Below are 17,729 nucleotides of genomic sequence, written 5' to 3'. Positions count from 1 at the left end.
AAAATAGATAGATTTTTTTTTACCAATGTTGTTCAGCTACCTGATTATGGAAAAATATATGATTATGGCTAAACTTAACTTAAATAATCACTATTATGGGTCTTTTTGTATCACAAACAGTACTGTATTTGCAAATCTGGTATGTCATAAATGTATAGATGTAGCAGTACTGTCTATCTGTATGTCATGTATGTCATATGTCCTGATGAATTGAAAATGGGGGACCCTGATGTAAACAAGACGAAAGTCTTTCTCTGGTCTGCATCCCCTTAACAATTATGTGTATTGAGCTGTACTGTATTGTACCCATTCTGCAATCTGTTAATAAAGTTTTCAATCAATCAATCAATCAGAGAGAGAGAGAAAGAGAGAGAGACAGAGAGAGGCGGACATCTGTGCTCTACTGAGCACACCTTTCTAGTCCCCAGATGACTTTGGCACAGTGTCAATGTGAGAGAAACAATCCCTCCCCCTCTCGCTCTGAATAATATGCATATTAGATCACTCTAATATATATGATATATAGTAAATAAGGATAAAGTATGTTAAAGAAGCATTTATTGGACTTGTTGCGCGCGGAGTTTACATACTGTAGAAACAGCGCGACTCCCGAGGAGATGCATTGCTCCCGAGTCCCAAGAGGAGTATCACGCAGGACAGACAGCGTCAATGTGAGAGAAACAATCCCTCCCCCTCTCGCTCTGAATAATATGCATATTAAATCACTCAGTGATATATATAGTAAATAAGGATAAAGTATGTTAAAGTAGCATTTATTGGACTTGTTGCGCGCGGAGTTTACATACTGTAGAAACAGCGCGACTCCCGAGGAGATGCATTGCTCCCGAGTCCCAAGAGGAGTATCACGCAGGACTGAAGAGCTCACAGCGCGCATGTAATGAATCCGCGTTTTGATGACATCATCACAACAACACGCGTTAGGTTGCTTCTGTTTCGGTGATATATTTTCGGTGAAAAAACTCTTTCGGCCAAAAGCCGAAAGGCCAAATTCGGCCGAAAACTTTCGGTGGCCGAATTTTCGGTGCATCCCTAAATAATAGATTAACCATTGTCCTACCTTAACACTTTCTCCGCCAATAACGTCATACAACGGGTTTCATGTTCATGCGAATTCTGCCAGATCACGGCGTACAACGTTATTCTGATCATATTTCTGCCATGGTTTCATATTTCACTCACAGAGCCTTGTGGGATGCTGTGGGACTCGGCACAACTCTGCAACGCTTCAATACTGCCACCTGGTGGATGATCGGCGAGTTGCCAAACCGGAAGTGGACGGTTGGGTCTCGGTGCGTCTCCGAAATCCGTCCGGCCACTCGCTTATCATTGCGGGACTCAAGACACACGTCTAGAGCCTAGAGCCATATGAAATCCGCGATCACGGAATCGCGGACGGAATCGCGGAATTGAGCAATAAAAATGGAATCAACTGTAAATATTTTTTTTTTTTTTTTTTTTTTTTAATGTTGTGGGACTTGTACAGCACGTTGTTCAACTTTGTCAGTGCTGTAAAGTTTAAACCTTTTTAAATCTTAGACAAACAAAACACTGCTTTCATGAAATATTGTAAGCCGTCATTTGAGGCTTTATAAAAGCAGCACAATGAACACATCTGTCAGTGCCGAGTCTGACCTCATCTTAAATAACAAACAGCATTGCTTGTTGTAATTAACAAAGAGAGGCAGAGTTGATTTAGCAAAAAAATATATATATATCATTTATATTTTTTAATAATCACATTTTATTTTCATATTCGAATCCCATGCCCATCGAACGAAGCTTCGAAGCTTCGAAGTATTTAAGACAGCCCTATTAAATGGACTGTTATATCTTATTAAATTGTGGACATTTATTCATTCCCACTTATTAGACACTATTTCTGATGGTAAAATGAGCGTACAAAGCAAAATACAGAATTCTGAAATATTAAAACGGAAAAAACGGAATTTGGAAAAAAATTAAATGGAATTTGGAAAAAAATAAAACGGATTTCATATGGCTCTTTCCAAATTCCATTTTATTTTTTTCCAAATTCATTTTTTTTTGTTTTAATATTTCAGAATTCTGTATTTTGCTTTGTACGCTCATTTTACCATCAGAAATAGTGTCTAATAAGTGGGAATGAATAAATGTCCACAATTTAATAAGATATAACAGTCCATTTAATAGGGCTGTCTTAAATACTTCGAAGCTTCGAAGCTTTGTTCGATGGGCATGGGATTTGAATATGAAAATAAAATTTGATTATTAAAAAATATAAAAATATAAATGATATATATATATTTTTTTGCAAAATCAACTCTGCCTCTCTTTGTTAATTACAACAAGCAATGCTGTTTGTTATTTAAGATGAGGTCGGACTCGTCACTGACAGATTTGTGTTCATTGTGCTGCTTTTATAAAGCCTCAAATGACGGCTTACAATAGTTAATGAAAGCAAAGTGTTTTGTTTGTCTAAGATTTAAAAAGGTTTAAACTTTACAGCACTGACAAAGTTGAACAAAGTCCCACAACATAATTTTTTTTTTTTTTTGTTGATTCCATTTTTATTGCTCAATTCCGCGATTCCGTCCGCGATTCCGTGATCGTGGATTTCATATCGCTCTACACGTCCATGTGTAGCGATCGCTGCCATAACTCAATAATCGACATGATTTGGGCGTGTATTAGTATTATACAAACCGGAAATGGATCGCCTCGATCCCCATCACATAACTGGGATCTGTTTGCTCCAGTATCGTCGCCCAACGGTAAGAGGAGGCTGCCGTGAGTTTCAGCGTTTTTGTTTATTATTATCGATGCAAACTGCTCTGATCTATATATCACCCATACTACATAAATCATTTAACGACGATCACGGAATTATAAACGACCCCCCCCCCCCCCCCCATCCGTTCACCCGCGCATGATCAGTCATAACGTTTAGGACCATGTACAGTTGAAATTCTTAATATAGCGTGTATCGGCAACAAATGGCATTTGATAATGTATATATGCATTTATGCCTATATCTCACGTTCTAGGATTTACTGCAGAAAACGATAACATATTTATATTCTAGACGGTATTTTTGAATTTGAATGTGTGAATGAAAAAGTAAAACGTTCCAACATCCTGAACGATAGATAATCGATGTTGAATGGGCCATAGTAATGTCAATCTAGCAATACAATTTAAAAAGTTATAGCCCTGCAAAGAAGGTAAACATCTCCATCTGGCTTAGACTGGTGGCAGTGATCAAACATTGATGGATATAAGCGTGGCAGAGAAAGTGTTAATGCAGCAAAATGCGACGTTTCGCCTCGGCATCAATGATCTTTTCTGCTTTAACTTAGTCTGTGAGATCACTTTCAATGTGAAGCAGACTCAGAGTTGACTGTCTCTCCTGGCGCATTGTTGTTCTTAGCCAGTTTCGGATGTGATGTGCCTCATTGCTGAGAAAGACCGCTTACAACTTGAATCACAAGTTGCGGACCAATGAAGGGAACGTTTTTCGTCATTTGGATCTCATCATGCTTTGAAAACAATGTACATACAGTAGCTCTAAAAAAGTTTCCACGATTTGATGAACTCTGACTCATCATGTCCTCAGAGCAAGCCCTTGTATGCCAAGATAAAGCAACACATTTTTTTTCATTTTTCTCTCATTTCTTTTAATAACCTTTTTTGTGTGTTCATTATACAACTGTGGTGGGACTAATTAGGTAATTAATGGGAAACCCTGGAATATAACTCATCAGTTCTTTTTAACACATTGGGAGCCGGGCATTGTGCCCGTCTGCCAGCACTGTAACCCTATGGAGATGTTTACCTTCTTTGCAGGGCTATAACTTTTTTCTAATTTTATTGCTATATTGATATTACTATGGCCCATTCAACATCGATTATCTATCGTTCCGGATGTGGGAACGTTATATTTTTTCATTCATACATTGTCGTGTTAATACCTTCGAGAATATATGTTTTTAAGCTTTTCTGCTGTAATTCCAAAAACGCTAGTTATAGGCCCTGACGCATATGATAGATTATCGATTGCAGTTTCTTTCCTATACACACTATATTAAAAAATTCAAATGTATATTATCGGTATACATTATGCTTCATCATGCGTGAATGAAAGGGGGGGGGGGTCGTTTATAATTCCTTGATCGTCAGTAACGGCTTTATTTAGTATGGGTTGATATATTGATCAGGCTGATTGCAAACAAGGAAATGGACAATCGGGCTGAAAATAACGTTAGTGTCCTCTTACCGTTCGCCGATGAGACTGGAGGAAAAAGATCCCAATTATTTGATGCCGATCTCCTAGATCCATTTCCGGTTTGTATGGCGCAATAAACGCCGAAATCATATCGATTATTGCCTTTTCGAAAGCGATCCAAATGCACTCGAGTGTTTGTCTGGAGTCCCGTAACAAGATATGACTGCCGGAGGGATTTCCTCGATGCACCGATCTTCCGGTTTGACGTGAGTGTAACTCGCCCGACCATCCACCAGGCGGCGGTATTGAGGCGTTGCAATCTCAGACAGGGTGCCGCTGCAGTCCGGAGGGAGGCTGGATGAATTATGAATGCCATGGCGAAAAAATGAAATATTGATCCCAAAAACTATTTACGCCGTTGTTGGCGTTCAACGCATGGCGGGCAATAACGACTTACGCCGTTTATGGCGCACAATGTGTTAATACTATAATATTAGTGTAGCCTAATCTTTATCTGCAAATGTGAAGAAAAACCCCATTGGTTTAAACAGAATGAATAGACGCATAAACAAAATATATTACATTTTATTATTATTTTTTTTTTAATAAATAAATGTTGATTTAGAATTCAAATGCCAACGTAACGGACGAAGGTTCGAACGTTCGAACGTTTAGGCTCAGCCCTAGTTGCCAGCTGTGTTTCTTGGGGACGTTTTGGGCAATAGCATTTTCAATGGATATGTCTCCCACACACTTGCCTTTAATTGTAAAGAGTCTTTATCTGTCATAATAATAGAGAGGATTTGTCAAGATTGGGTTGGATACCGTTCACATTTGAACCGGTACCAGTTCCTAGAATTCGGTATCGGTACCCAACTGTACCTTTTTTCAATACTTTACTGTAATAACAAAACATGTAATTTCAGTTGTAAAAAATAAGTCCAAACGTCTCAACTTCAATGTTGTTATTTATTTAGAACATTTTGTTATTTGTTGTAACGCACCACACATTTAATCGCATGATCATGTATTATGTTTGTAAATGTTTAAATATCAACATTATCTGGCCATCCTCAGTAAATATGATCAAACTCCTCTGACCTCGTCTGGTCTTTCCAAAGACCCAAGAGATGGGACAGTAATATAATATATATTTGTGGAAAAGGCTCCCTCTTGTCTAGTAATATTACACTCCAGGGTTCGAAATTAACGGGGGCTTGGGGCATAATGCCCTTGAAAATGGACAAAATGCCCTCGAAAATCAGTTAAGGGGGGCACAAAATGCCCCCGACAGTTTACTAATTATATATATATATATATTTATCCGGTAATGGCGCGTCTGTGTATTGTACGGTTCAGATGACGCGCAAATAAAAAAAATTAATTTGGTGGAGGTGAGCACTGGCTGGCACTGCAGCTGAGCCAGGTGCTAGTCAGTTTGTGTACAAATGGCAAGCACAATATAAATCAATCTTCATTACGACTTTAAAAACATAGCCATTAACATTACATAGGCATACACACATCTTGCCATAGCGTTAGCAGTTTGTACAACACAACGCACGTTTTAACTATAGAATCAGCCCGCGAGGTAATACAGTCAACGAAATGTTGCAGAGGAGGAAATGGGAGTCTGAGAGCGGGGTGTTTAAAGACAATGATAGGCGTTTATTCAACATCCAAGAAGGCTAACATACAACTGTGTTTTACTAACTCCAACCGGGACTATTGCCGCTTTCCCACTGCATGCCATCACCTCCTAACGTTACCGGAGCTACCGGAGCTGATAATAACATTGCCTGAGCTGAAGGTGCGTGACACTAAAATGTCCGTGGGGACCCGGCGCCAACCCATAGATAGTTCCAACTCACCGAATTACGTAATCCACCACAGTTGCACTCAATATTTAAATAATGTTAGTCTAAATAAATGTAGACAGATACATAATAATTTCAAGCAGAACACGAATCTTTCCATTAAGAACTGACAATCAGGGAATTTAAACATGGTTGACATTGTTTTTTTGTGTTTATATTAAAGAAAGGAAAGTCTAGTGCTGGCTGAGCATATTGTTTGTTTGCACTAAGTTAATACTACAAATGTAGCCTATATTTTTCAGTCAGTTCGGTCTTTGTGTGCCAAACATTATTTAAGGCTGTAAACACTGTAACACTGTAAACTTTTTTATTTTTTTTTAATAAATGAGAAGCATGTTTAGATTTGAGTGTTACATTTTTTTTATAAAAATTTACGTATATCGAACCGAACTGAAAACCGTGACCCCAAAACCGTGATACGAACCGAACCGTCCATTTTGTGAACCGTCCCACCCCTACCGTTTATCATAAAAATTCAGTGCCCCCGAAATACAAAAAAAAGCCCCCGAAAATCAATTAAGGGGGGCAAAAAAAGCCCTTGAAAAAAAATGTTAATTTCTAACCCTGTTACACTCTTATACTAAACATGTAAAGGTACCGAAATGTGCTACTGATTGATCTAGTGCGAATTCGTACTCTGTAGTACCGATGTAAATCGTTCGGTACCCTTAAAAGTACTGAGTTCGGTACCCAACCCTAGTCAAGATACTAATAATTTGTATCTGTGTGTGTTTCAAATGTTTAAAACTTCTGTGCAACTGATTTGATAATCAATGGGCTATGGTCCATTCGTTGTGGAACAGCATACACTGATGGAAGGTAGACCGTAATACCTTCCATCACTTTTCTATTCTATCTGTTTATTGATGGACAGACTAATGCTGCAGCCTTATTTAGAGCATCGCGCAAACGTACTGTTGCTGGTCTGGACCTCTGAGCTCTTCTTCAGTCGCCTCTAGAGCCTTCTTTCTCTCCTTCACGTGAAGTTAAAAATAAGTGAAAGTGAAACCTAAAAATAGCTGCTGTCCGCATGTTCAGTTTATAATGTAGTCTGATTTACATGCTTGATAACAACACATTTAGCACCCTTGGGCGCGCTACTGAAACTGTAAAGGAAAGAGGGATAATAGCAAGGTTTATTTAGTATTAAGAACAGAAGGGAGCGGGGAATGTGTGTGTGTGTGTGTGTGCTCTGGCCGCAGTTAGTGACAGGAGCTGCTCCGTCACAGTATTTTACAAATTTACGTTTCTTTTTATTTGAATGTGGGCACTGATATGCAACATTTTTTAAATGTTATTTCTATAAAAAAAGGAAAAGCATACACCGGTGGGCATGTAATGTACTCGGTATATGCCTGAACACAGAGTAACACGAGTATCACGACTACCGTGGCAAGCCTTGCTTCCAGTCTTCCACTGATGTCACTTCCTCCAGTTTGCCTAACAATACGTCCTGGTACGTGCATAGAGCGTCAGTGTAAAATCCGGTGAAATCTAATGACGATCCTGGGGAACTAGAGTGGAATTCCCCACATTTAAAAGTTTGTAGATCAAATATATAATGTAGATATACACATAGATGTTCAACCTTCACAAAGTCCAAAAAGCTAATTTAACTTCCTGGGCCCTCATCAAAGTTGCATACACACAGATATGTGCTTAACCCGTGCGTACGACCATTTCTAAGCAAAGTGTGGGATTTATCAATTTGAACGTGAACTTGACTTTGTGCTTATATTTACGCACAGCTCGGAGCATGCTTAGCTGACGCCCCGTGGTAGAAGATTGTTACTGCAGACGGACGGCATATGAGCTCCTCAGTTCATGCATTAGTTTCAACGCGGAAATAAGCTTTTGTGCATTACTCCCAACACTGGCGCGTGTTCTGTATGAACCGTAATTCATTATAGTTCATTGTAAAATAGCGACAGTAGTGTAATTATAACGGGCTCATGCGGGAACAAGAGGTTGGCTTGCTTGTTTGGCACGGGGGGCAGACACAGAACACCCACCTCCAAACGCCATTAAATATTGTTTCAAATAAAAAGCGACATACTATTATTTTGTGTCATGTTTCCAAATAAGATTGGCCACAACGGAATGCTTTCTACTTTAATTTGTTGGTTAGAATAGATTACCTCGCTCCGTTGAAACTTCACTGAGCTCCGCACACAGACATGATAATAATAATAACAACAACAATAATAATAATGGCTTCATTTTATATAGCGCCTTTCAAGAGACCCATGCAAGGTCGCTTTACATATATGGGGGGGGGAATAACAAAGTAATAAACATAGTGGACAGACTATGTAAATATGATGATGGGCATGGGATTCAAGTTCGCGTTTTTATTGATCACATAGGCATGCTGTCAGAGTATGATGTCATAGTCAAACATTCTAGAACATTTGTCGTCACAGATCATATCATAATAGAACATAGGCTACATGGCATGGTCCATCGTGATATTGTAGACTGTTATTACTGTACCACCCATTGTGACAACAGCCTTGTGAGCTCCCGCACACAAACATGATGGAATTCAAGTTCATGTTTGTATTGATCACATAGGCAGGCTACACATGGCGTATAGGCTACATCATACATGGCAGTGAGATTCATTGTTCTTGTATATGCTCTCGTATTATTGTTTATATAGGCTACCCAATACTGACATCAAAATAGATTGTATGCCTCTAGAAATCATATGCAGCAGGTTAGGGATGGGAATTGATAGGATTTTATCGATACGATTCCATTATCGATTCTGCTTATCGATTCGATTCTTTATCGATTCTCTTATCGATACCTGATCAATTTATAATTTACATAAATAAATTGGAAATGCAACAGAACTAAGCTGGTTAGAATAACAACATGCAACTTGACATTTCTGATTGTCATTTATTGTTGAGCCCCCATGTCAGGGGCGACAGTGGCTCGGGAGGTAGAGCAGTCGTCTGGCAATCCGGAGGTTCCCGGTTCGATTCCCGCTCCTCCCGGGCAGCGTGTCGATGTGTCCTTGAGCAAGACACTTAACCCCTAACTGCTCCCGATGAGCAGGTTGGCACCTTGCATGGTTGCCTGCGCCGTCGTTGTGTGAATGTGTGAGTGATTGGGTAAAATGTAAGGAACAAATTGTAAAGCGCTTTGGATAAAAGCGCTATATAAAAAAGCAGCCATTTACCATGTCAGAAAAATACAAAAACTGTAAAAAATAAAACATTAACTATAGCCTACACTTAAATAAAATAATGTATTTGAGATTCTCTTAAAATGTATTTATTTTTTTATTCTTAAACTAATTTAATCTATTGAATAACAGTCGTTATTCCTCTGACTTCTGTCTCACACACACACACACACACACAGACACACAGAGCTCCCTCCCCGGGCCCCTGTCCTGTAGGTATTGGCTTGTGTTGCTACACGGACACATTTGTATGTTGCACCATGGTACTTCCTGTCTGACGGACTTAGTAAATAAACAATCCGGCTCTTATTATATGTGAACTAAAGAGTACAATGTTTACAGAACAGTCCCCACCCGCTGTTTTATTGTATTTGTACCTGTACTATCCGCTGTCAGCTGTTTATCTCTCTTTGTGAGCTTGATTAAATAGCGTTAGCTCACGTTAGCTAGCGATAGCTCCGCGGCTAATTTTAGCTCACCCTAAACTAAATCAATGAAAGCATTCAAGTAGTTTTCACTGCACATAGAAGTAGCCAAACAGCGGGAGCATTTCGGGAGCATATGACCAAAAGCCAGGCAATTTCGAGCCCTTAAGGAATCAAATAGAGTCTGCCATGGCTACATGCTAACGGGCGCAACTGTAGGAAAAACCTGGCAGCGTTAAGGGAATCGAAAGTCACAGGAGCCACACGGTTCCAGGCATCGGCCAATTAGGAACCGGTTCCCAACGGGAACCGGTTTTCGATTCCCATCCCTACAGCAGGTAGAAAATTGACGGAAAATCCGTCGCGATTTGGAATAAAATTGAGGAGAACTTGAATCCCTGGGTATTAATCGAACAAAACGGAAAAAGGCAGTCATATTCCAGCACGGTCTTTATTAGTGTTTGCGCTGCCCAGGTAGCAATGGTTAATAGATATCATATCCGACATCACACGTCTGTCAGCCTGTCACATATTTCTCCATAACACGCTTCCCTCTGCTTAGTCCATTTTTCCACATTTCATGGGGGTGTTCCATTACCGTATATGGTTAATCGGGGCGGTTTTAAATAATAATAATAATAATTAATTTAATTTATATAGCGCTTCTCAATAACCCGAAGTCGCTGACAGTAGTCGGGAGCAAGAGTACAGACAAAGAAATTAAAGCAAAGAAACAAAAACAAAGAAACAACAAAGAAACAAAAACAAAAGGAACATGAGACCATGGGGGGAACAGGGGAGACAGCATGATAGCACAAAAAAAGACTGGAGACGGACATCAATCAGGTTAGAGGGGAGGGGGGGTTTAAGGTAGGGCTGGGCGATATATCGAGTATACTCGATGTATCGCGGCCTGTTCTATGTGCGATGTAGTAAATTACTATATCGTGAACATCGAGTATATGTTGTCACGTCGCGGCTGATATGAGACTTGCTTTAGTGCAGAGAGTTCCTCTCATTTCATTATAGACAGACCAGCGCGGACCTTAAATGACATGCAATTGTAATTTCATTACACAGACCAGCGCGGACCTTCAACGCGAGCAATGGGCTAACGTTAGCTGCTAACTTAAACCATAAATAGGCTAAGCTAACTAGCGTTAGCTCTTAGCTGCTAACCCTGGAAGCACTCAAAGCGGACTCCTCGACACTACACACTAGTTCCATTCGTGAGAAAAGGGGGTGGGTTATATTGACGACGCTTAACAACAGAGGTTTAAAGATAACTTCATATTTATTGGTTATTCGTTTCTTTCATTCAGTTTCAATCTCCGTGTGTTCAACTCCCTGTGTTTACATTCGAGTGTGACATCATCGCCTACGGCAGCTTATACGCTCAAAACGCAAACGCGTTCTCTCTCGCCTGCAGCACACGTTAGCTGAGCTAGAAAGGTGCACTCAGTAGAGCGCAAATCTCCACCATGCGGCAGCCACACATCTCTCTCTCTCTCTCTCTCTCTCTCTCTCTCTCTCTCTCTCTCTCTCTCTCTCTCTCTCTCTCTCTCTCTATTCAATGATTTAAAGTAGCCAAACGTTACAGTATTAATACTAACTGGATAGTTGATGATATAATTGATTGATTGATTCATTGAAAACTTTATTAACAGATTGCAGAATGGGTACAATACAGTACAGCTCAATACACACAATTGTTAAGGGGATGCTATATATATATATATATATATATGTGTGTGTGTGTTTGGCTAAAGTGGATAGAAAACACAGTACTGTGCAAAAGTCTTAGGCACCCAATAGTTTTTATATAAATTGTCTTAGATGTAAATCTTTTTTTTATTAGTGTGTCAGTAGACTACTCTTAGTACATTTTCATTAAATTATTTTTTAAAACATCTTCATGGTTTAATAATGCAAACATATTTTGCAGGGACTTATTATAATCATCATATTGGCGTGACTGTATGCATCAAAGGGTTAAATCGAGCATTTTTAAGTGCTTTAGAGGAAATGTCAAAATATCGCGATATATATCCTGTATCGTGATATGGCCAAAACATATCGCGATATCATTTAGAGGCCTTATCGCCCAGCCCTAGTTTAAGGGTGGGGGGGCGGTTGAAGGCAAGGGAGAACAGGTGGGTTTTGAGGCGAGCTTTGAAGGTGGAGAGTGTAGGGGAGTCTCTGATGGACTGAGGGAGGGAGTTCCAGAGTCGGGGTGCAGTACGAGAGAAGGCCCGATCTCCCAAGTTTTTAAGCTTGGATGTCGGGACAGTGAGGGAGGCAGTGGAGGAGGACCGGAGGGAACGGGTGGGGCGGTAGGGAAGAAGGAGATCAGTCAGGTAGGGGGGGTCCAGGCTGTGGAGGGCTTTGAAGGTGAGGAGTAGTGTTTTAAAGTTTATGCTGTGTTTGATCGGGAGCCAGTGGAGGGAGTGGAGGACAGGAGTGATGTGTTCGCGGGACCGGGTGTTAGTGAGGAGGCGGGCGGCTGAATTTTGGACCATTTGCAGTTTATGGAGGGAGCGGGAGGTGATACCAGTGAGGAGGGAGTTGCAGTAGTCCAGGCGGGAGGAGATGAAGGCGTGAATGAGGGATTCAGCAGCGGGGGGGAGATGAGCCATATGAAATCCGTTTTATTATTTTCCAAATTCCATTTAATTTTTTCCCAAATTCAGTTTTTTCCGTTTTAATATTTCAGAATTCTGTATTTTTCTTTTTATGCTCATTTTACCATCAGAAATAGTGTCTAATAAGTGGGAATGAATAAATGTCCACAATTGAATATGATATAACAGTCCATTTAATGTTTTTAAGTGCTATATAAAAGAAGCAGTGAAGCCAGACCAGCACTCTCAGGTTCAAAATTTAATGGCAGCCTGAAACAAACATGTTTCGGAAATATGTATTCCTTCTTCAGTGTTATAGCTTGCAATGGACTTGCAGTCAAGATAATGGTTATATACACACAGGTGGTTAATTGGCAGGAAATGACATCACACCGCAGGTGTGCCTGAGTCTATTGGTCCTCAATGACAAAAGAAAAGACCTATCAAAATAGAGTCTGTTAGTAAATACAAATTATACAAATATACCATGTATAAAAGACATATAAAAAGGCATAAAAAACACAAAAGCAAAAGCAAAAAATGTTTTTAAGTGCTGCAACTCAGAAATACAGTTACATTTTACACAATACTTTTCAAATAATATTGTGACAAAATAAAAATACACATTTCAAGTGTAAACAATAGATACAGCTAGCTACTACTGACATTATCACAATGCCAATGTCAGTAGCCTAGCTATATCTATTATATTGTGATGAAATATAGTAATGCATAATTTAGGCACCTTAATTTAGTTTATTTCGTTTATAAAGGACAGTGTATAATGACAATCGTTTGCATTAAACAAATGGATGAGTGCACCAGATTTAGCAAGAAGCTATCATTTCCATCTATAGTCCTATGTACTGTAACGTTTCATAGCTATTTAAATTTATTTAGATTACAAAGGGCAGTGTATAATGACAATCGTTTGCATTAAACAAATGGATGAGTGCACCAGATTTAGCAAGAAGCTATCATTTCCATCTATAGTCCTATGTACTGTAACGTTTCATAGCTATTTAAGTTTATTTAGATTATAAAGGGCAGTGTATAATGACAATCGTTTGCATTAAACAAATGGATGGGTGCACTAGATTTAGCAAGAAGCTATCATGTCCTAACGTTATAGCTATTTAATCACAATAGTGTCGCAAGTGTTTTTGTGGCTCCAGTCCACGGAACGTTGACAGAATTTGCAAAACACCTTATCGCCGGAGGCATAAAAGTCATTAGGATACTGCTCTGCTCTGAATTGAGGGCTTATTGGGGAATTTCTTAGCTTCTTGACGATGTTAACACCGAAGCAGCGAGACGCTTGGAGACTGCTGTGTTGTGTGTAACCCGCTCTAGAGTCCGCCTCCCCGGTCGCGTGTGCACCAAGCGTTTCACCCAAAAACGGAATTTCAGTCCAGATTAGGCCAAATTCTGCAATATTCCACGTTTTGCAGTTTATTCCATTTTTATTGGTTAATTCCGCGATTTTGTCCGCGATAATGCTTTATTTTCGCCGATCGTCAAAACCGATCTCACTCGCTGTCGCTGAGTTCTGTCTCAGACAGCGGGTGGTGCGGCGTCTGCTCATCCCTCCAGCCCCTCCCGCACGCATGTAAACACGGGTCTACTCTAGTCTAGTGGGACGGGACACGGGAGGACGGCGTCTCCCTGAGCTAACGTTAGCTTAGCTACCGTTACAAAATGACCCAGTCAACTATTCACTTTTAATTTAATACATGATGAGGCATTGTCTAACCGAACGGTATCTAGCCGGCCAGCTACCGATAGCTCCTGACATCAACAAACGCTCCATCAAGTCTAGTAGAGACGTGTATGATACCTGTTAGCTGTTAGCTCACGTTAGCGCAAGTTAGTTCACTGTTCAAAACGAAATGTCCCATTGAACTAAATAATTCACTGAGGCGTTGTATTAACGTTATATATCCGGCTAGCAGTAGCTACAGATAGCTCCTGATATCTAGGGCTGACCTTCGAATTTTATTTTGGCAATCGAAGCTTCGGGGCCGTGCTTCGATTTTAATTCGAAGCTTCGAATACATTTATTTTTTTTCTCAGTAGCACCTTATCTAAATGTTCTATTTCATTTATGGAGATTCATATTTATTTATGTATTGCATGCATTTCTACATTTTATTTCCTATTTTGTTTATTCATCCCAGTATCTTTCTTTCTTATGTGTGGAATTCTACAAGGCATTTACATTCACATTTACATTTAGTCATTTAGCTGACGCTTTTATCCAAAGCGACTTACAAGTTCTGTACGACAGGTCATCAGGAAGGATACAACTCTATCAGCTGAGTAACAATATTCATCAAAGTGTTGCGTGTTACAGTGTAGGTTAGTATATTAGGTGCATGACAGTAAGGTTAGTTAGGGTTAGATTTTTTATTTTTTTTATTTTATTTCAGATAATGGTTGAAGAAGTGCGTCTTTAGTCGACGGCGAAAGATTGGACGGGATTCGGCTGTCCTAACTGGGGTGGGTAGTTCATTCCACCATTGTGGGACAAGGACTGAGAATAGGCGTGTAGGTGGTGTATATGTGTTTGAGGATGATATCCTTCAGGCTGCTCAAGTATGTTCAAAATTCAGCTGCCAGCGTTCTAACCCGCACCAAACCCTGGCAGCACATCACCCCCATCCTCATCCACCTCCACTGGCTCCCCATCAAATCCCGCATCACCTACAAAACCCTCCTGCTCACCTACAAATCCCTTCATGCCCTGGCACCTCAGTACCTCACTGACCTCCTCCACCCCTACACTCAGTCACGGCCCCTGCGATCCATGGACATTGGTCAGCTCTCCATCCCCCGAACCAGACTACGGACGTTCGGGGACAGAGCTTTCAGTGTGGCAGCTCCCACCCTCTGGAACTCCCTCCCCGCAGAACTCCGCACCGCCCCAACTCTGGACTAATTTAAAAAAAACTGCTCAAAACCCACCTCTTCAACCTGGCCTTCAACCCCTAACTTTCTCACTTTATATGTATATGTTGTGTCTGTCCACTATGTTTGTTAATTTGTTATCCCCCCCCCCCCCCCCCCCTTATGTAAAGTGACCTTGGGTCCTCTGAAAGGCGCTATATAAAACGAAGTTATTATTATTATTATTATTATTAAAACAGGCAGTGATGATATAATTTGGGCAGTGCTGAGCTGGGTTACTTTCCTCCAGTGTATTTGTCCCCCGGCCCCACCCAATGGCCCCATGCACACACACACACACACACACACACACCGAAGTAAAAAAATAAATAAAAAATTGAGAAAAAAAGTTTTTGAAAAAAAATATAGTTTAATTTTTTTTTAAACTTCGATTTTTTTTTTAATGTTCGAAGCTTGTGCCATCGAACGAAGCTTCGAAGCTTCGAAGTATTTAAGACAGCCCTACTGATATCAATGTCTTATAACACTGATTCGATGCGTATTCGAGCTGAGGGCATGTTGAATGTGATATGACCACAGTAACGTTATACCATTAGGGTCCAGCTGCAGCGCAGGAGAATCCTGGCCGTATCTCGAGGCTACTCGAGTATAGGTCCAGCTGCAGCTCCGGAGAATCCTGGCCGTAGCTGGAGGCTACTAGAGTACACACAGACAGTGGAGCTTGTTGCGTGGTGGCGATGTCTCGCAGATAATACAAGTACAAGTCTAATTATATAATATATATATATTTTATAAAAAAAATTAAAAATAAAGAATTTATATAATTTTATTTTTTTTTTTAATCAAAAACGATCTGTATCGGATCGGTATCGGCCGATATGGCTCACGACGATCTGTGATCGGTATCGGTGGCAAAAAACGTGATCGGGGCATCCCTGTTCCACTCATTATTCTGCCTTTAACTAACCAAGCTTTGTTTTTAGTTGATCAACTCAACAGAGAGATATAGCCTGCCGCCCTACTGTTTCCACAAGTGAATTAACATACAGGTTCTATTGCCAGAGTGGACTGGGATGAAGTAATAATGAATGTATTTTCTTGTGCTCACAGACTACAGGTCAAGCTTGCCTTGACGTGAGCGCTGCGTGGAGCATGCAGCCATGAGCTCTGCCCTATGGAGCCAGGAGAAGCCCAGTGGGGGCTTCAGAGAGGACTGGCGCTTCTACATGGTGGTGAAGGAGTGCACTGTGGAGAAGCCCCCCCAGAAGACCCTGCGGATCCCCCGGGGCAGTCTGGGCCAGGCCTGCCAGGAGCGCAACAGCCTGGGACGCACCCTGCCGCCTAGCAAGGGGAAGAGGAGCCTGCGCATCCTGGACCAGACCAACGTGGTGCTGAGTCTGGACGAGAGGGACGTGATGGAGCTGGACGAGAAGCTGGCCGAGTTGCTCTTTCCCATCACCAACTGTGAGGAGAGATACGCCCTGCTCTGCAACAAGCCCCGTCTGGACCGCGCCCGTGACATCGATTGTGGCTCAAAGGTGCATGTCCAGCTGCGCTCGGGGGACGAGCCCCTGCCAGGGGTGGTCCGCTTCAAAGGCTCACTGCTCCCTGACAGAGCCCTCTCAGGAATCTGGTTTGGAGTGGAGCTCCTGGTAAGAACCGCTCTGCTTTTGTCTTGTTTACAGGCAGTTCTTCCATAGGGCGTTTGATTATTCCTTCAAAGAAAACATGAATATTCAAGATTGCTGTTAAGATCTACATACACAGTAGCCTACACCATAGAAATATAATACAGTATACCTTAACACATTGGCGACCACTGGGATGCGTCCAGGGTACAAAATAAGTACACGGCCAGCGCCATTGGCTTGTAGATTTATTGTTTGGCGATTCGAATTTAAGGTCTGCCCGCCACCTGGCGGCTAACAAAATAGGTGTGTGTGTGTGTGTGTGTGTGTGTGTGTCACGTGTCCGTTCTAATGTTTACAAACAATGAACCTTTAAATGTAAATGAGATGCGCTCTGCTCACGAGGTCAAGTTTGTAACATGAGGTCTTACATCACCCGTTCTTTAGCCTACAAGAAAACCCTGCAATCGCGTTTTTGATTGTGCTCTGATATTTTACTATTTCGCATTTGATTTGACCAAATATGTGGAGGCATATTCCCTGCAACAGGTTCAAAGATAACTTCACATTTATTGGCAATTTGTTTCCTTATATCGCTTCCTCCAGGGTTCCAACTTGTGTTGACAAAATGCAACCCTGCTCAGCTATGGAGAATCAGCGCTCTCTCTCTAGACTAGAAAGGTGCACTCAGTAGAGCACAGATGTCCGCCAGGGCGGCAGCCACACATAATAATAATAATAATAATAATAATAATAATAATAATAATAATAATAATAATAATAATAATAATAATAATAATAATAGATTGGATTTGTAATGCACTTTTTGTTCACTGGGATCCCAAAGTGCTAC

The 17,729-nt window shown here is 40.8% G+C and overlaps 1 protein-coding gene across 3 annotated transcripts in view; it reads left to right on the top strand.

Moving 5' to 3' along the window:
• The window catches only part of cyld (cylindromatosis (turban tumor syndrome)), a 73,387-nt gene that overhangs the window by 2,666 nt on the left and 52,992 nt on the right, over positions 1-17,729 (top strand). For all 3 annotated transcript variants that reach the window (XM_084337187.1, XM_084337186.1, XM_084337185.1), the window contains exon 2: positions 16,359-16,900. In XM_084337187.1, the coding sequence (XP_084193313.1) occupies positions 16,409-16,900 (492 nt within the window). In that variant the 5' untranslated portion in view covers positions 16,359-16,408. The remainder of the gene's footprint in view (positions 1-16,358; positions 16,901-17,729) is intronic.

This window comes from Notolepis coatsorum, assembly GCF_963971535.1.
Source record: "Notolepis coatsorum genome assembly, chromosome: 20".
In the NCBI taxonomy this organism is placed as follows: Eukaryota; Metazoa; Chordata; class Actinopteri; order Aulopiformes; family Paralepididae; genus Notolepis; species Notolepis coatsorum.
Note: the sequence above shows the minus strand (reverse complement) of the source record. Positions and strands in the feature narration are given on the sequence as shown.